The sequence below is a fragment of the Oreochromis aureus genome, linkage group 2, assembly GCF_013358895.1.
Source record: "Oreochromis aureus strain Israel breed Guangdong linkage group 2, ZZ_aureus, whole genome shotgun sequence".
NCBI lineage: Eukaryota > Metazoa > Chordata > Actinopteri > Cichliformes > Cichlidae > Oreochromis > Oreochromis aureus.
The window spans coordinates 10,547,023-10,566,799 of NC_052943.1; the positions used below are offsets into that span (position 1 = coordinate 10,547,023).

General features: G+C 37.9%; 3 protein-coding genes across 3 annotated transcripts; all 3 read right to left on the bottom strand.

Annotated features, from left to right (window-relative positions):
- Positions 1-1,037: 1,037 nt before the first annotated feature.
- Positions 1,038-2,310, bottom strand: LOC120432748 (C-X-C motif chemokine 6-like). Its single transcript, XM_039622907.1, has 4 exons — positions 2,101-2,310; positions 1,864-1,984; positions 1,520-1,597; positions 1,038-1,353 (listed from the first exon to the last, which is right to left on the bottom strand). Exons 1-4 carry the CDS (start codon positions 2,162-2,164, stop codon positions 1,296-1,298), a joined length of 321 nt encoding a protein of 106 aa, XP_039478841.1. The 5' UTR covers positions 2,165-2,310; the 3' UTR covers positions 1,038-1,295.
- A 3,971-nt stretch (positions 2,311-6,281) lies between these two features.
- LOC120441913 (C-X-C motif chemokine 10-like) lies at positions 6,282-7,549 on the bottom strand. The gene is made up of 4 exons (XM_039617429.1): positions 7,348-7,549; positions 7,111-7,231; positions 6,765-6,842; positions 6,282-6,598 (listed from the first exon to the last, which is right to left on the bottom strand). Exons 1-4 carry the CDS (start codon positions 7,409-7,411, stop codon positions 6,541-6,543), a joined length of 321 nt encoding a protein of 106 aa, XP_039473363.1. The 5' UTR covers positions 7,412-7,549; the 3' UTR covers positions 6,282-6,540.
- Positions 7,550-16,749: 9,200 nt separating this feature from the next.
- si:dkeyp-72g9.4 lies at positions 16,750-19,026 on the bottom strand. Its single transcript, XM_031751077.2, has 2 exons — positions 18,807-19,026; positions 16,750-17,825 (listed from the first exon to the last, which is right to left on the bottom strand). Exon 2 carries the CDS (start codon positions 17,821-17,823, stop codon positions 17,056-17,058), a length of 768 nt encoding a protein of 255 aa, XP_031606937.1. The 5' UTR covers positions 17,824-17,825; positions 18,807-19,026; the 3' UTR covers positions 16,750-17,055.
- Between the last annotated feature and the right edge of the window lie 751 nt (positions 19,027-19,777).

Below are 19,777 nucleotides of genomic sequence, written 5' to 3' on the forward strand. Positions count from 1 at the left end.
GTGGCTGTTCAGAATCTAATTTGACCCATACATACTTCATACTGAATATTAAATCCACTAGCGTGGGTCAAAACAAGGTAAATGTTGGTTTTTGGGAATACTGAAATTGTGAAACTGCACATACCACGTCTGCATGTTTTTTTTATGGGACAGGCCTGTCAGAACTCTGTTGCAACGCAAGTGCTCTAACTGCAAGTCACATTTTTTTAACCATACATTAATACACTCCAAAAATAATTCTGCCCAGAAATACAGACTTTAACTCATTTATTTACATATAGGTTTCCCCGTTTAATGTTACTACATAATAAAAATGTAATATGTTACATTTAATGTAATATGAAATTTACTTGATTACTATGCACTCAGTTTATACCAAGCACATATTTCTTAATGGTTAATTATTTGAGTAAACAAATCTTTAACTTTATATATTTTGGTTACGATTTGCTTAATTGTTACTTTTAAGGATGAAGACTCTTTTATTTTTGAGTGTACAGTGTTTTATTCTGTACAAATCAAACACTTTATCCACTTCATGTAATTTAGAACCATGAGTTTACCTAATACGCATGTCTTTGGACGATGGGAGGACGCTGGAGTACCCAGAGAAAACCCACCCAGGCACTGGGAGGAGCTGCCAACACACAGAAAGACCCCAGCTGAGGTTCAAACTGTGAAACCTCTTACTGTAAGAGGAAAGTCTTAATCATTAGTCTTAATCATTCTACCACTGTGCCATGTGTGTGTGGCACAGTGTGGGCTTCATGTGCACGTCCCACACATGCAAGACTGTTTTGAATGCCCAGAATGTTTTTGCAATAATGCAGTACTTTGTAATGTTTTGTGTTTGAGGTGTTTATTAATGTTGAATTAATATTATTAATTATAGAGGATAGCTGCACATATACTACTCTCCTCTTGCTCGCTGACAGTTTATTAACGTCAACTAGGCTATTTATACATTCTAAGGAGATCAGTAGTTCAAATGTCTGTATAGACACAAAAGCCCACTTGCATGAAATATGAGGAAACAATTTGTAAGAGTTAGAAATTTTATTAAAAAAATATCAAAAGATAGAAAGAGACATTCATCTATTTACAAAAACACAGTAGAATAAAAACAGGATACAAAAGAGTGGAGATAAAATAAAAGCATGTATAAAAAAATTAAATAAAAAAAACTACAATCATTTCATGTCCATGTTTTTTTTTTTTGTTTTTGTCAAAGTGACTTTGTTGAGGGTTCAGAGGTCGTATGAGGTGCTTTTTCTTTCAGGCAGCTTAAAAGACAATCACATGGCAGCTGTGGAGGGTTCCACTGGGGAGGAAGTGGTCTTCTGCTTTTTATCCCTAAATTGACAAAAAAACAAACAAACAGTGCACTCATTAGAAAAAAAATGTCATTTATTACTTTATTTTTATAAACTGAAGCGATTCACTAAAAATCTAACATTATTATTTAGATAATCAGTGTACTGGATGTAAAACTTGGATAAGTGTGGTGAAGTCTACTCACATGATGTTAGTGACGAGTTTTTTCACGTTCTTCAGCTCGGGGTTCAAGCAATAGCGGAGACCAGTGTTCAAGGTAACGCTGTTGAAATGGAAAATAGAGGTAAGTTCAATAGAAATGGAAAAGCTAAGAATACACTGACACATATAAACAAGCTCTTTAAATACACTGATCCTACAAGTATTTTTCAAAGATCATTATCTACCTTAAAAGGCATTTTTAGTTAGGATGCATCTAATTTGCACTGTCATGCAATTTCTTGTGTAATCGTTTATTTGAGCTTAGCGAATCTTCATGTTGAATTTATCAAAAGTAATAATGAAAAATAATCAATAAAAAAAACTTACACAATCTCCACTTTGTTGCAGAATATGGTTGCTGGGTAGATCTGTACGTCCTTTATTTCGGACTTCATGCCGAGACGATTCCTGACACGGTGACACAGACACTGTTGTCCTGCTTGTTTGACTAGAAAAGAAGGCAATGAAAAAGAAATTAATATCCAACGTGCAGAAATTCAAGTTTGGGTAATTTCAATCAAAAATCTAAATCATGTAAAAGGATAAAGAAATAAAGAAACTTACGTTGGGCCTGGGAGATGCAGACCATGACAGCCAGGAGCAGAAACACTTTGATGAGGGTGGACATTGTTGGTTTCAAGATGACACCGGTGCTGAAAACGTGCAGCAAAGATAATAATGCAGCCAGAGAAAGACTAGCAACAATTAAAGACTGATTGTTGACAGGAGTGCTGTGAGGATTCGACTCAGAGTGGGCTCTTAAATACTTTTACTTTGGCTGCATATGTAATCTTTCCTGTGACAAAGGGAAATTTTTGAAGGTGGAAAGTGAAACTCAAAAATGCCACAAAATAGAAAAAAAAACAACCCTCCCACCCCCCCACTCCTTCTCAGCTCTGTGGCTGGTGGTACAACATTTTGACATTTTGTGGTAATATGATACATTACAAGAGAACATTAAACCTTTTTGCATAACAATTAAAAGACGAACTTCTATTCTGAATGTTTGTGTGAACAGGCAAAGACACATGGACCTTTATTTCTTAAACATTTTGCATTATGAATTAATTTTGATAAAAACAAAACAAAAAAACAAAACAAAACAAATATTTGGGTCATGTTAAATATTCATATGGCACCAAATAAGTGCATTTAGGATTGTAGACATGTTTCAAACAGAGCATCAGAATGAGGAAGCAAGATAATTTAGGAGTTATAATGTCACATGTTTGCTGGTGCCTGTTGTGCTGATTTGAGTATTTCAGAAACTGCTAATCTACCAGGATTTTCCTGAGCAACAATCTCAAGTGTTTACAGAGAATGTCCTGAAAAACAGAAAATATCCAGTGAGCAGTAGTTCTCTGTGGGAAAATTCCTTGTTGACGCCAGAAGTCAGAGGAGAATGATTTAGCCGCGTCGAGGTGATACAAGGCAACAGCAACTCATTTAACCACTTGTTACAATCAAGGTATGAAGAAGAGCATTTGTTGTGAATGCACAACACATTGAACCTCAAAGCAGATGGGCTACAGCAGCAGAAGACCACAAGAAGTGACACTGCTGTCAGCTAACAACAGGAACCTGAAGCTTAAAATTTACATGGGTTCACCAAAATTGCATAACATAAGATGGAAAAACATTGCCTGGTCTGATGAGTCAACATGTGGATGATAGGGTCAGAAAGAACATGGGCACATGGATCTATCCAGCTCTGCATCAACAGTTCAGGCTGGTGGTGGTTTAATGATGTAGGGAATCTTTTCCTGGCACTCTTTGGGCCCCTCGATATCAACTGAGCAGTGTAACAAAACTCAAATCATCTCACAACAGTTTCTTGAACAGTGCAGTGAGTGCACCGTACTCAAATGGCCTCCTCAACTGTCAGATGTCAGTAGATCATCATGGATGTGCAGCCGGCAAATCTACAGCACCTATAGGACTCTGCAAAGCTCAGCCACCCCTGTCAGTGAGGACATTGCTGACTGCTTACTGGACCCTGTAATCCTGGTCTGTTTGCAGCTTCAGTGTCATGTGTACTATTTGATGCCAGACTTTATCTTCTTAATTTCAGTGCTTGGCAGTCTGCTTGAAAGTGTGCAACCACTTCATGTGCACAAACCCACAAATATCCCAGAGGTGAAGCTGTTCTGAATGGAGGGTTGGGTTACAAGTCTTCTGAGTCAGCATCGTGGACTGTTCAGCATTTACAAGAAACATTTCGTAACAGTTATTGCAACAGAAATGGATCATCACAGCTGACACTGAAAGCATGCACACACACACACACACACACACACACACACACACACACACACACACACACACACACACACACAAAAGCTCTCACGGTTTTGAAAAGTCAACGTGAAAGTTGATGTACTGTCTACTTGTGGTTTCTTGAGGAGAGAAATTATATTTTACATTTTTCATATGTAATATTCTAATTGGATTAGCTGTTGTGATTGCAGGAAAGGGAATCAAGTGCAGGAATCTGAAAGAGGAAGAAATAAGTTCTCAAAGACAGTAAGACAGGACTATTTATACACACATGCCAGGAGATTGAAAACAGGAGGATAAACAGACACAAGGTCATCACACAGTTGAAGACAATGTCAATGAGCTAGGAGGTGAAGTAAAATTAAACATGAAACACAGAAGACAAATTATTAAAAAACTAAAGTGGGACATGAATAACAATAACTGCAGCAGGGAAATGCTTACACATGAATAAACTTAACATGGGAGGAGGACAAAGTGGAATACAGAGAGTAAAATCCTGAAGGGACTAATTAAATATATAAGTAAAAAGTATAAATAAAGTATAACTAGAGCAGGACTAAAGAATAAATGAAAATCATCTCAGGGGTCAAATTAATGAAATTCAGAATTAGAGGGAACATTCATGCTCCAAGAGGGAAACCATCCTTTGGTGTCATACCTTCATATTTCTAGAATATCATTTTTTTCAGCAACTGAAACCTGCTTAAAATCAACTGTCTTGTTTGTTTGTTTGATTTTGTCTTCTTTAGCCTCTACCTCTTGTTATGTATAGCAGGACTGTGTGTGACTGGCTGTGCTGTGCTGTTTGCATGTGCTAAATGTTGCTGCTGTGTTTCATTATGTTAAAGGACTAATTCAAGTGGAAAATTCTTGAATATTTTCCATTTCCCTGAGACATATTTTAGTAATGCTGATTATTTTGCACTGATGTGCAATATCAAGCAATTTTCTTTAAAAATACTACAAATGATATGAAGGTCTGATGAGTTTGTAGTCAAAATTATATTCAAATTCAATCACTACTGCAATAATTCAAAAGAGAATCTCATAGATTGTAAGTGAAGATGGAAGTAACTGATTGTATGGATGATTTTTATTTTTTATATTTTGCATTACCAGCACTGGTCCACAAGATAGCACTATTGGTGTAGCATATGAACAGTTACAGCCCTTAAACAGAAAGCACACACTTGATTTTTAATCCTTTCCTGCTGTTTGGGTCAAATTTGACCCATTTTCAATTTTAACAGATGTAAAACAACTGAAAATCTTTTCTTTTAGTCACAGGAATTTGATGACTGAAGTGACTGAAAATCCACAAAACCAAAACATGAAAAAAATAAATATATACATATATATACTGCTGTAAAGATGCTTCAAATTTTTATATACCGTGGCTGTTCAGAATCTAATTTGACCCATACATACTTCATACTGAATATTAAATCCACCAGCGTGGGTCAAAACAAGGTAAATGTTGGTTTTCGGGAATACTGAAATTGTGAAACTGCACGTATCACGTCTGCATGTTTTTTTTATGGGACAGGCCTGTCAGAACTCTGTTGCAATGCAAGTGCTCTAACTGCAAGTCACATTTTTTTAACCATATATTAATACACTCCAAAAATAATTCTGCCCAGAAATACAGACTTTAACTCATTTATTTACATATAGGTTTCCCCGTTTAATGTTACTACATAAATAAAATGTAATATGTTACATTTAATGTAATATGAAATTTACTTGATTACTATGCACTCAGTTTATACCAAGCACATATTTCTTAATGGTTAATTATTTGAGTAAACAAATCTTTAACTTTATATATTTTGGTTACGATTTGCTTAATTGTTACTTTTAAGGATGAAGACTCTTTTATTTTTGAGTGTACAGTGTTTTCTTCTGTACAAATCAAACACTTTATCCACTTCATGTAATTTAGAACCATGAGTTTACCTAATACGCATGTCTTTGGACGATGGGAGGACGCTGGAGTACCCAGAGAAAACCCACCCAGGCACTGGGAGGAGCTGCCAACTCCACACAGAAAGACCCCAGCTGAGGTTCAAACTGTGAAACCTCTTACTGTAAGAGGAAAGTCTTAATCATTAGTCTTAATCATTCTACCACTGTGCCATGTGTGTGTGGCACAGTGTGGAAAACACATGTGCACGTCCCACACATGCAAGACTGTTTTGAATGCCCAGAATGTTTTTGCAATAATGCAGTACTTTGTAATGTTTTGTGTTTGAGGTGTTTATTAATGTTGAATTAATATTATTAATTATAGAGGATAGCTGCACATATACTACTCTCCTCTTGCTCGCTGACCTCTGATACAGTAATTAATGATTAATCATCAGTTTATTAACGTCAACTAGGCTATTTATACATTTTAAGGAGATCAGTAGTTCAAATGTCTGTATAGACACAAAAGCCCACTTGCATGAAATATGAGGAAACAATTTGTAAGAGTTAGAAATTTTATTAAAAAAATATCAAAAGATAGAAAGAGACATTCATCTATTTACAAAAACACAGTAGAATAAAAACAGGATACAAAAGAGTGGAGATAAAATAAAAGCATGTATAAAAAAATTAAATAAAAAAAACTACAATCATTTCATGTCCATGTTTTTTTTCTTTTTTTGTTGTCAAAGTGACTTTGTTGAGGGTTCAGAGGTCGTATGAGGTGCTTTTTCTTTCAGGCAGCTTAAAAGACAATCACATGGCAGCTGTGGAGGGTTCCACTGGGGACAAAGTGGTCTTCTGCTTTTTATCCCTAAATTGACAAAAAAACAAACAAACAGTGCACTCATTAGAAAAAAAAATGTCATTTATTACTTTATTTTTATAAACTGAAGCGATTCACTAAAATCTAACATTATTATTTAGATAATCAGTGTACTGGATGTAAAACTTGGATAAGTGTGGTGAAGTCTACTCACATGATGTTAGTCACGAGTCTTTTCACGGCCTTCAGCTCGGGGTTCAAGCAATAGCGGAGACCAGTGTTCAAGGTAACGCTGTTGAAATGGAAAATAGAGGTAAGTTCAATAGAAATGGAAAAGCTAAGAATACACTGACACATATAAACAAGCTCTTTAAATACACTGATCCTACAAGTATTTTTCAAAGATCATTATCTACCTTAAAAAGGCATTTTTAGTTAGGATGCATCTAATTTGCACTGTCATGCAATTTCTTGTGTAATCGTTTATTTGAGCTTAGCGAATCTTCATGTTGAATTTATCAAAAGTAATAATGACAAATAATCAATAAAAAAAAACTTACACAATCTCCACTTTGTTGCAGAATATGGTTGCTGGGTAGATCTGTACGTCCTTTATTTCGGACTTCATGCCGAGACGATTCCTGACACGGTGACACAGACACTGTTGTCCTGTTTGTTTGACTAGAAAAGAAGGCAATGAAAAAGAAATTAATATCCAACGTGCAGAAATTCAAGTTTGGGTAATTTCAATCAAAAATCTAAATCATGTAAAAGGATAAAGAAATAAAGAAACTTACGTTGGGCCTGGGAGATGCAGACCATGACAGCCAGGAGCAGAAACACTTTGATGAGGGTGGACATTGTTGTTTTCAAGATGACACCGGTGCTGAAAACGTGCAGCAAAGATAATAATGCAGCCAGAGAAAGACTAGCAACAATTAAAGACTGATTGTTGACAGGAGTGCTGTGAGGATTCGACTCAGAGTGGGCTCTTAAATACTTTTACTTTGGCTGCATACGTAATCTTTCCTGTGACAAAGGGAAATTTTTGAAGGTGGAAAGTGAAACTCAAAAATGCCACAAAATAGAAAAAAAAACAACCCTCCCACCCCCCCACTCCTTCTCAGCTCTGTGGCTGGTGGTACAACATTTTGACATTATGTGGTAATATGATACATTACAAGAGAACATTAAACCTTTTTGCATAACAATTAAAACTTCTCACACAGACGAACTTCTATTCTGAATGTTTGTGTGAACAGGCAAAGACACATGGACCTTTATTTCTTAAACATTTTGCATTATGAATTAATTTTGATAAAAACAAAACAAAAAAACAAAACAAAACAAATATTTGGGCCATGTTAAATATTCATATGGCACCAAATAAGTGCATTTAGGATTGTAGACATGTTTCAAACAGAGCATCAGAATGAGGAAGCAAGGTAATTTAGGAGTTATAATGTCACATGTTTGCTGGTGCCTGTTGTGCTGATTTGAGCATTTCAGAAACTGCTAATCTACCAGGATTTTCCTGAGCAACAATCTCAAGTGTTTACAGAGAATGTCCTGAAAAACAGAAAATATCCAGTGAGCAGCAGTTCTCTGTGGGAAAATTCCTTGTTGACGCCAGAAGTCAGAGGAGAATGATTTAGCCGCGTCGAGGTGATACAAGGCAACAGCAACTCATTTAACCACTTGTTACAATCAAGGTATGAAGAAGAGCATTTGTTGTGAATGCACAACACATTGAACCTCAAAGCAGATGGGCTACAGCAGCAGAAGACCACAAGAAGTGACACTGCTGTCAGCTAACAACAGGAACCTGAAGCTTAAAATTTACATGGGTTCACCAAAATTGCATAACATAAGATGGAAAAACATTGCCTGGTCTGATGAGTCAACATGATGAGTCAGAAAGAACATGGGCACATGGATCTATCCAGCTCTGCATCAACAGTTCAGGCTGGTGGTGGTTTAATGATGTAGGGAATCTTTTCCTGGCACTCTTTGGGCCCCTCGATATCAACTGAGCAGTGTAACAAAACTCAAATCATCTCACATCAGTTTCTTGAACAGTGCAGTGAGTACACCGTACTCAAATGGCCTCCTCAACTGTCAGATGTCAGTAGATCATCATGGATGTGCAGCCGGCAAATCTACAGCACCTGTGTGATGCTGTCGTGTTAATTTATGGACCAAAATCTGTGGGGAATTTTTTGGCACCTTGTTGAATCAATGCCACAAACAATTACGACTGTTCTGAGGGCAAAATGAGGTCCTAGTAAGGTATATCTATTTAAGTGAGCTGTGAGTTTAAACCTAATGCAGAAAAGATATATAAAACATTATAGAGCCCATTGCTGGAAAATAAGAGTTCTCAGGTTGTCTCTAGAAGACTTAATGTGAGCAAACTGTCAAATATCCCAGAGCTGTAGCTGTTCTAAATGGAGGGTTAAAGTCTTCTAAGTTAGTGTGTTGGACTAAGCAGCTTGTACAGGAAACATTTAGTTGCAGTTATTGCAACACAGTGGCATTGCGGCGGATATTGAAAGCTAACACACATGCTGCACATAAAATAAGCTCTCGAGGCCTTGGTTAACAAACTACAACGCTACCACTATTTAGATGTACTGGCTATGGTTTTGTGAGACCTGAAAATTATGTTGAATTTCATGTTCTTTATATCAAATTCATTATAGACTGAAAAAATCTAAAACAATGGGGGCAGATTAAAGTGTTTCAGAGCGCGAGTTAAAAAATGACAACTTCTGCTTCCATTAATCATACGTGTATTTTCCACCACGCACCATTTCATATACTCCTAACATTCGCTTAAAAAAACATTAATAACTAGTTGCTTAGCTTACCTGCTTTATTCCTATAACTTTTTTAAAGTTATGTTTTATTTTATGTTTTAACTTTCTGCCCCCAAATAATAATGGATAATGGATTTAACATTTCTCCTTCATATCTAGCTCTGTGGAAATTTTTTTCATGAAATTATTTCATCTGAATAAACCAGAAAAATATATAACTGAGCTAAATATGGAGCAAATGCACAAATAAAGGGAAAAAAACTTTTTCTTTAATTATATCATTTTATTAATGTTCAAACATCAGAAAAATGTAATATTCCAACTATTACATGATAATACAACAAAAACCCGTCTCTTTTTATTGCTATCATAACAAAGGCAGATATTTGAACAACTTACACAACATGTGGGCTTTTTTCTTTCTTTCTTTTTTCTTTTTTTGCAGCGCGAGGGGCTGATGTTTCATGCATCAGTGGTTTGACACCTTTAGCATTCTCATCTCCAAATGAGAAAGGTGTTAGTGCTCGGAAAAACACGCAGCTTTGTTTTATTTCTTTCCATTTGTAGTAAGCGGTAGTTGTGCATTTGTGACATTTCTGGTGTGAATAAATCGGTAATCTCTGTCTTATCTGACAATCTGCCTTCTTTCTTTGGTTTGATGTTGACACCACTAGATAAAATAGATCTGATAAGAAAAGCCACCAAGATCAAAGCCTTGAGTGAACATGGTTTCAAATGAAAGCTTCAGAGTTTCAGTTTTATTTCCCTTTTCATTTGACACTTGGCAAACTGAAATTCAATCAACTTTTATTTTCTTCTTTTTTTTTAAATAACCTATTTTCAGCTGCAAGAAGGTCAGAAAGCTAGAATGAAACAGAAAGTGATGTAATAAGAAGAATTCACATGAGTTTCCTGTAAAAGCTTTGTGATGTGGAGAACCAGCAGCTTAAAAAAATGAGGAAAGGAGGATGAAATTAGTGTTTATAGTATTAATCAAAGTGAAAGCCTTATGTCTCTAAAATGTCAACTCTGAGGACTTCAGAAACATGCTTGGCATTCACCCAAACTACAAAGCATCTCATTTGCAGCCATGCAGAAGGTTTTGATTTGACTTACTGCAACTTCTGACATATCTGTCTACCTCTGGGATGATGTGGGTGATGTCCCGTGATGGTGGGCTGCTGCAATCCAAATCATTCACATCGATTTCAATACTTAAGTGTGAAAATCTGTTTTTGGGGGCAGAAATGATGGTTCAAGCATTGTAACGTTTAATTAAAAATTTAAGACAATTTTAAAAGGGTTGTTTTTGAGAGATTGCGTGTAAAAAGATCTTAAAAAAACAAAAATCATTGGATTCTGAGATTAAATGTAAAATGTTAAACCAAAGATTCAAACAAATGTCAAAGTGGAGGCATGCTATTTTAAGACAGGGATCTTCCCTTCCAATAAAAAGTGAGAATGGGGACTTTCTTTCTTGCGGTGCCAGACTGAACACCAGTAGTTGCTTGGTCAGCAAGTGTGACCTCTCTAAAACGACACAGAAGTGCTTATAACGTGTAGAAGACTATGAATCAAATCAAAACCTGCTCTCACTGAGAGATTTAGAAATCACACTTTTTTATTCAGTCCTTCCAACGCAGATTAACTGTATATTCCGTGCACTTAGCACGCTTGAATATTTTATATGTACTTTTTGTTAATATTTAATGGCTTCTCTCTTTTGTGGGTACAGCTTGTTTTTTCAGATATTCTGGCACAGGGACAAAAACGTGGTGCAGCTGCAGTCCAACTAAGAGTGGAACAGATATGGCCAGTAACATAAATGGAAAGTGGCTTTTGTTTTTCCCTATTAGCCCTAATGGTAGTGGGGTCAAAGTGGGTTCGTGTATATAAGGGGATTGCCAACCTTACAGATTAAGAATATATTTCCTTTTTGCGAGGCTGTGTGCCGCTTTACTTGTGGTGAATACCACAACGTGTGACCCCGTGTAGGAATAAACCAACAGGAACTAGCAGCATCAGCAGAGTCTCTTCCTGTACAAACTTCCTAGACAAGCCCAGCGTGGTTGCACTTCTCATTTCATTTAAAAAGTGATATTTCTTATTAGGAATAGAGGTATGATGAAATACGAAGAGACTAAACAATATTTCTTGTTGTGGAAAAGGAAAGAGGAAACAATTTAAAGGGATTTTCTAACCTTTTTATGCACATAAGTCATGCAGACTCTAACTCAAAGGCTTTGAATTAAAAAAATAAAACTTTGTAAAAAGCCGTTGCTTCAGGCTTTGTTGTTTAGATCGTGATCTAAACTCATAAGGTTAGGAATATGTAAACAAAAGTTTTCACATGTAGTCAGGTGAAAGTACACAATGGTATGCACTTATGCTTCCATAGGAAATAAGATGCACTCAAGCCATTCATCATAAGCAAGTGCAGGCAAACCTATAAAAGCGGACATTTTGACAGTTTGCTGCTCTGAAGCATTCAGGTTTGGATTCAAAAAACAAAGAAAGTAAGAAATAAAAGTTAATGACAGCATAATTTAAGAAAAAGTGAACGAGTACGGCTTGTTTGGAAAGACTGGCTGAAAAAGACTGTTCTCTCTAAAAAGCACACGGCGGCGTGGCCAAGGTTTGCTAATCAGCATCTGAACAAACAACAAGAGTTCTGGAACAATAGATAGATGATCTGGATAGATGAAACCGATAAAACCAAAGTGCAGATCTTGGGTGATAATGCGCAGCACCACGTCTGCTACAAAACAAATGCATAACAGCACAAACACCTCATACCAGCTGTCAGGCACGGTGGTGGAGGGGTGATGATTTGGGCTTGTTTTGCAGCCACAAAGATCTTGCAGTGATTGAATTGACCATGAAATCCTTGTCTGCCAAAGTTTTATACAGTCAAATATGAGGTCATCCGTCTGACAGGCAAAGCTTGGGTGAAACTGGGTCACACATCAAGCCTATGATCCCCAAAACAGCACTGAATACCAACCCTCCCACCTCCCACCCCCACTCCTTCTCAGCTCTGTGGCTGGTGGTATAACATTTTGACATTTTGTGGTAATATGATACATTACAAGAGAACATTAAACCTTTTTGCATAACAATTAAAAATTCTCACACAGATGAACTTCTATTCTGAATGTTTGTGTGAACAGGCAAAGACACCCATCCATCCATCCATCCATCCATCCATCCATTCACTTCCGCTTGTCCTTTTCAGGGTCGCGGGGGGCGCTGGAGCCTATCCCAGCTCTCATAGGGCGAGAGGCGGGGTACACCCTGGACAGGTCGCCAGTCTGTCGCAGGGCTAACACACAGGGACAGACAACCATTCGCACTCACATTCACTCCCTAGTTCACATCTATGGGCAATTTAGATTAATCAATTAACCTATCCCTACCAAGTGCATGTCTTTGGACTGTGGGAGGAAGCCGGAGTACCCGGAGAGAACCCACGCAAACACGGGGAGAACATGCAAACTCCACACAGAAAGACCCCGGCCTGGTGGTGGAATTGAACTCAGGATCTTCCTGCTGGCAAGGCAAAGACACATGGACATTTATTTCTTAAACATCTTGCATAATGAATTAATTTTAATAAAAACAAAACAAAACAAAAAGCTGACTGAAAAAGAAAAGAATCAGGGTGCTCCAATGGCCCAGGCAAAAGCTCGACCTCAGCCTGACTGAAATACTTTGGAGAGGCCTCAAAAGAGCTGTGCATGAACAAATGCTGACAAACCTCAATGAACTTAAGAAACACTGTAAAGAGAGGGCGTTGAAATTCCTCAGCAATGTGACAGACGGATCTTTCAAAAGTCATACCGAAAACCCGTGTCAACTTGATGCTGTTAAATGTGTTCGACGAGCTGTTGAATCATGGGGAGTTTTTCACGAGTCTCGCAAAGAATCCTGTGAAAAGTTTCACATATGTATGTGTGGTTCCCAAGTGTGGTGAACTTTTTCCACAACATGGTTAAGATGCTTCCTTATTTTTTAATTGTATAGGGATCAGTGTTACTATATAGTTGAAATATGCAGTAGAAAACAGTTTAGATAAGGAAGAGTTACCTTAGTCCATCCATTCATCCATTCGCTTCGGCTTATCCTTATCAGGGTCGCGGTGGTTGGGTGGGTGGGGGAGCTATCCCAGTTATCATAGTGTGAAAGGCGGGGTACATCCTGGGCAAATCACCAGTCTGTTGCAGGGCTAACAGGCTGCTGATCTGTTACCATAGTGCGCCTAAAAAACAAAACAAAACCTTAGTAAATTACTAAGGTATATTTATACGGCTCAAAAACAAGGGAAATTAAGGGAACACTAAAATCACACACTGGGTTTTGACAGTTGAAAATCTTTACTGACACACTTGCTACGAAGAAAATTATTTAATATGATTTTGAAAACTAAAATCAGCAACCCTTTGAGGGACGGTCTAAAATATACACCAACAATCTAAATAATAATAACAATTATTATTATTGTTATTATAATGTATAGTTTTACTAGTAGTCATCTGTCAGTTTGATGCAAATAGATCTCATCTTCCTGTTGAGGTAAGTGTGAAACGCAGCGTGTCAAAAACCACTAAGAATATTTTCCTGCAACCACCAAATCTTTCTCCCTCTTAACGCTGACACATCTTTTCTTTTCTTTATGGTTTTTATGGTCTTTTTCTTTTTTCTTTTTTCTTTTTATGGCTGAAAAATGTCTTCAGTTATAATAACATTATAATAACGTTGTATCAACACCAGCGAAAGTGCATGACACTGCATGTGTAACACTGAACATAGAAATCTAACACACAACAAACTGAGATCACACTTTGAATTTCACTAAGAGAACACATACACTAAGTATACAGTGAATATATATTTGATTAAAACATATCTCATCCTCAGGCTACTTGTGCTTCTCCCCCCAACAAATCTCTTCTTCTTTTACAGCAATAATAAGAAGCGACAACAGTAATAATAATGTGTATGATAATCTGGCTGCAGGTAAGAAGGTTTCCCATACTACCAGTAAGTCCCAAACTCTATAAAAACTGACATTTGGTTTAAAAGCCATTGCTTTCAGAGAAATAAATAACTTAACTACACACAATCAGCAACTTTTTTGGCATTATTCTGCTCATATAATTATTGTGTAAAGAACTAAAATGCTTTCCTTCCTCCAGTCACAATAATTGGATTCAGTACTCATAGTCACTGCTACTACTTTCTAGTAACCCTGATTGATCAACACAAGAAAAAACGCTCCACAGAGAATGCTTCATTATGTGTAAAAACACGGAAATTGTTCAGTTAACTTGCTAAAAAAATAAAGTACTTTCTTCAGTACTGTGCAAAAGTCTTGAGCCAACTAGTTTCCATACATGTTTTGTTAGGAAAATGGGAAATAGAAAATATAATATATAAGGCAAAAGCTGAGTTTTTACAATTCCAGTGAGCTTGAAAATTAATATTTGGTATGATCGACTTCAACAGAGGCTGAACTGTCAGAAAAGCTTTCTTCTAATTTCTTTAATTACTAGGACCTTCAAAACTCTTCTGCCTTTTGTTCTCTTCTATGTCTATGAACACATCACATTACCACACTGCTTCAAAAGTCTAAAACTTCTAAAACACCCGCAGGAAGCCTGAGAAATATGACTCGAAACCACTTTAAAGATGGAAAGAAAGTCTGCCCGCTTGGAAGGAAAATATAAGGAGACAAGACGCCCGCTGACATCTGCCAGCTCACTCTCCTTATTTACTTTATTATTGTACTTTCTATACATTCATTTTGTTTTTTTGTTATTTTTAAAGATGCTTTAAGCAGATTGTAGTTCAGCAAAAACAAGTGCAAAGTGCAGGCCTTTACATAGTTTTGAGTACAATTATTTTTTTGTATTTTTTTATCTATGTGGATATAGTACAGGTACAGAACTCATTAAATGTTTAGTAAAATTTATTTAGAAGATTAATGATAAACATCAAGTGAAAAAAATATTTTTTGATCAGAAATTTAATTTGTTTTTTTAAGCATGTATAAGTAGTACACATACAATGTAGCATATCTACATACTTATGCAGGAACATTGTATTGTATTGTGTTTAAAATGTAACCTGTTATTGTAATGTACATATTACAGTCATAATAAAGTAACATGATATTTAGAATCCACATATATGATTCCCTATATGCTGATATGTTGTCAGACAGTGACATAAGAAACATAGTTTTAAGTAGCTCTATATAGAATTATTACTACTTTAACACTTAGATCAGTCTATTGACCTTCAAGGAAAGGTCAGAGGTCAGATAAGACATGCTATTATAGATCTTTATACAGCACACCACTCTTGTAGGAATCAAAATTTTTAAGTTATAAGGCATTTTGTCAATTTTGGATCAATAAATGATTAAGCTGACCTTGAAGATCTTGGTGGCTGTAAGTCGGGTTTGAATGGATTGTTGATATGACTCCTTTCTACACCCCTATAAAGTCTTTCATTCAAAACTTTTTGAGTTTAGTTAAGTTTAGTTACAGGCAGAATGATGACATGAGCGCACACAACCAAAAACATAACATTCTTGAGTTAATAATGCCCCTGCCCCTGACCTCAAACAATGTAGTATTTTTCTAAAATTATTCTACTTTATAGTCGCCTTTTGCATACAGCCTTCTTTGGAGCCAACCTTGGACTCAAGGCCAAAACATTGTCAGTACAGTTATGACCTGGCCTTTGACCCTTAAATCCCTAAACTGATAGTCTTTGAAAATAATTATGTACCATAAAGAGAGTAAGAACGGCTTATGGGAGATTTACTAAAATGTCCAATGAATCAGTTATGTAAAGTGTTTTCTTGAGTAGTAATGATAGAAGCCTGCCCTCTAGTGTCTCTTATTTAGTAGAACAGCCATGACCTGTTTAGTTTTTTCTGCACACGCCTCATTGAACCTTTTTATTCTACATGCAGATCATTTGTGCTTTGGATCACTTTACAATCAATTCCAAAATGATCTTTTCTTTGTAACGTGAAAATCATGAAATGTAGTGTAGCATTGCATTGCTTCCTTCAACATCCAGTTTTTCAGTTACACCTTATAGCATGCATCGTTGTTGCTGTCGTACCAGTGCAGCAATAAATAACCAGCATCTTGCATGTTGAGGTTCACCGGTGCCATCTTTGCTCTGCCCGTGTCTCTCCACACTTGTGTTTACCAGTGCAGGATCCCACGACAGTTACCATAGAAACTTCGGCGCCTGGCACCAGCAGAGCCAAGAGTGGAGTTCATTTCTGAAGGGTCTCCGTGTGCAGGAAAATAAAGCCTGCAGCTGAGGGGAAAAGCACGTTTCACACGATCTGAGAGAGAGTATCAAAAGACTGCTTTATTTCTTCATGTCATTTACAAACACTGGAAGATATTAAAAAGGACATTACAGAATTGCTCATTTTCATGGTTTGTTATGATCACTGGCATACATTAAGAGCAGAAAGGTTGTAACAGTAAATATTAACACTGATATAATGTTAGAATGGACAATTGTAGTAGTCTTTACTTGTCTCTGTATCTTTTCAAATGTGTATTTCTATGTGTCTCCTATTGTCAATGTCTCATGCACTGACAAAAGATTAGGATATTTTACTGGAGAATGTCACATTGACTGTCCATTTACACGCTACACCTCAGCAATGGCAGGAAGCATGCAGGCTCGAGTGCGTGCCTCCCTCCATGCCAGCCTGCAGTCAGAGATCCACTGAGAGATGAGGGACTGTTTGATGGCTGGATTCAACCTCTCCCCTTCTGCCTTTCTGCAAGCTGTGCTGGCCTCTGACCTGACCAAGGTGTGTTTTGGGGAGATGTTTGGAATTGAAGTGTCAGTTTTGCTGTTTAATTCAGAGCAACTGCCCTCACGTTGTTGTGGGAAATCTGGATTTGAACCAAGGGTAATGCTGTGGGCTCGCACGCACACTTTGCTCTCCCATACGCTGCCGTGTTGCCTCATAAACCTCCCCTCGACAAATGCTCTCCTCCTACCTCCTGAGATGGCAGAGAAGCTGTTCTGGTGTCCATAAATATACTCAAGAGGGTCAGAGTTGCCAAACTTCAGCTCTCTGTTTAGTTCTTTCCCCTCTGCCTGCTGCGCATCAGCAGCACGTGCCTTCTCTTTCGGGTTGTATTCAACCCACGATGGCCTAAGCTTCTGCTGCGCTTTGTCCTGCTGCTGTGCGTGGAAACTGTCCGGGGAAACATCCCGGCTGGGAAAAGTGGGGTGGGCCAGGTGGCAGATGGAGAGGAGGTAGTCCTCCGATGACACAGCCTGGCAGTGACCGGCATTATAGAGCGTGTTGGCTTCATTCAAATCTCTAACCGTCTCCTCGCTGCCCTCTCTGATTGTGGGCAGCGTCAGTCTCCTCTTGGACAGCAGTCTGGACCGTGGCCGCATAGCTGAGAGAAAGACAAGACGGGAGAGGTCTCATTTAGATGGGGAAAAAAACTGCGTAATGTGAAATACTGCATCCAAGTCTCGAAAAAGCAGAATCCTTTAGGAAAATATAATCACCGTTTGGAAAACTGGATATTTTGATAGATGTGACACATTCCTGATAGGGTCAGATGCAGCGTATGCAATCTTACTTCCTAGTTTACAAAGTGAGTGTGTTGTGTGTGTCCTTTATGTCGAAACTTGCAATATGTGCCTCCACACAATACAAATAAAAATATAAATCTGTGCACTGTTATCTCATGAACTGACTTATAACTTCTGGAGTTAATTTCACATTCGTACACACATTGTATTTGCAACAATTTTTGCTCAGTTTCTTTTCAAAAGCCTCTTGTTTAATCACCTCATCAGTCTAATGTGTTTTTCTAATGACATAATGTACATCTGGACATTGCTCACATCCCCCGAAGCGTTTTCAAAACACAACCGACTACAACTGCTGGCTGTATCGATAAAACCAAGTAAACACAGAAGCCTCTCCTCTCCCTTCCCTTCATTTCAGGCACCGTGCGCTGCTTACTCTGGAGTTGTGTGTGTTGACCGTTCAATATACAAACAATCCCAGCGAGAGGCTGCACACACAGATGACTGTTTTGTGGGATCTCAGACACGTAAAGCCTCAAACTGTTTCAGAGTGTGGAGCGCCGAGTTGTTATAACCCTGAGTGTAGCCCACAATATATGCTTGTATTGACCTCGTGACAAAAATAGCACAAGCCAAACCAAAATGCCAGCCTCTCCCAGTTTCTTCCAAGGTGTAACCACTGCTAAATATAGACCACACCTTCTGTATACAACAGCTAAAAATGGTTCCACGGCGGCAGCTCGAGGCTGAAGCACAAAACAGGCACCCTGTGTGTGTGTTCGTCATGCATTCTCAGGAATAATGTAAAGGTTTTCTGCTCAATTTGCCTTCACACTCACCTTTACGGATGATCTTTGTTGAGTCCACGGAATCTTTTCTTGTCTTTTCTCCTGGTGCAGTTTTAAATTTCAGCCTGCATCCGTCGCTCTCTTTCTCTCTTTTTTTGTCTCCTCAATTTTATTTACGATCGTCTGTTTTCATCTGCTGCTGCTTCTCCTTAATTGTGCTGTGAAGCTTCAACTGTCTCTGACCAGAGGCAGAGGCAGAATGCAGATTTATCTTCTCCTCACATCCCCCCTCCCTCTCCTCCACCTCATCCTCCTCCTCCCTCTCTCTCTTGCTCCCTCTCTCCCTCGCTTACTTTTGGTTTGCCCTCCTTCCCTGCTTCTAAAAATAGACACACCATCCATTTCCTCAGCCCCAGCACTGTCTCTGGCTGACTGTATTGATGGAACGAGAAAAACAGAGGCAGAAGAAAGAGGGAAGAGGAAGGAGACTCAGACACAGATGTAACAGAGGGGTGATGAGAGAGAGAGAGAGAGAGAGAGAGAGGAGAAAACAACAAAACAAACAAAGTGGAGACAGGTTTATTTTTTCCACATTTTTTTTCATCTTATAAGACGCCATTTCTAAAAATGTCTCACTGTAAATGAACACAGTCAGCCACTGTAATTTTGGTGAATGTGCCAAAATGAACGATTCCTTCTAAAAACAAAAATGGAAAAAGGACTGCAGAGCTGTAAACATGTTGTGTAAAGCTTGTCACATACATCATGCAGACAATCTGATCAGATGGGCTTTGGCATGTTTGCTCTGTGTATATGGATGTGTGTGTGTTTATGCGTGCGCACGTGTGTGCACGTAATGCAAACAACACATTGCAGTGATCACGGGAGCACTGACTTATGGAAACCTGTCTCATGAGTCACATGAGTCAACAGTTCTCATCTACAGATACATTTCTGACTCATTAGACCTTTAAAAATTGAAATGCTCTTTACACCTGATTGAGTTTTCATAGACTGTGTTT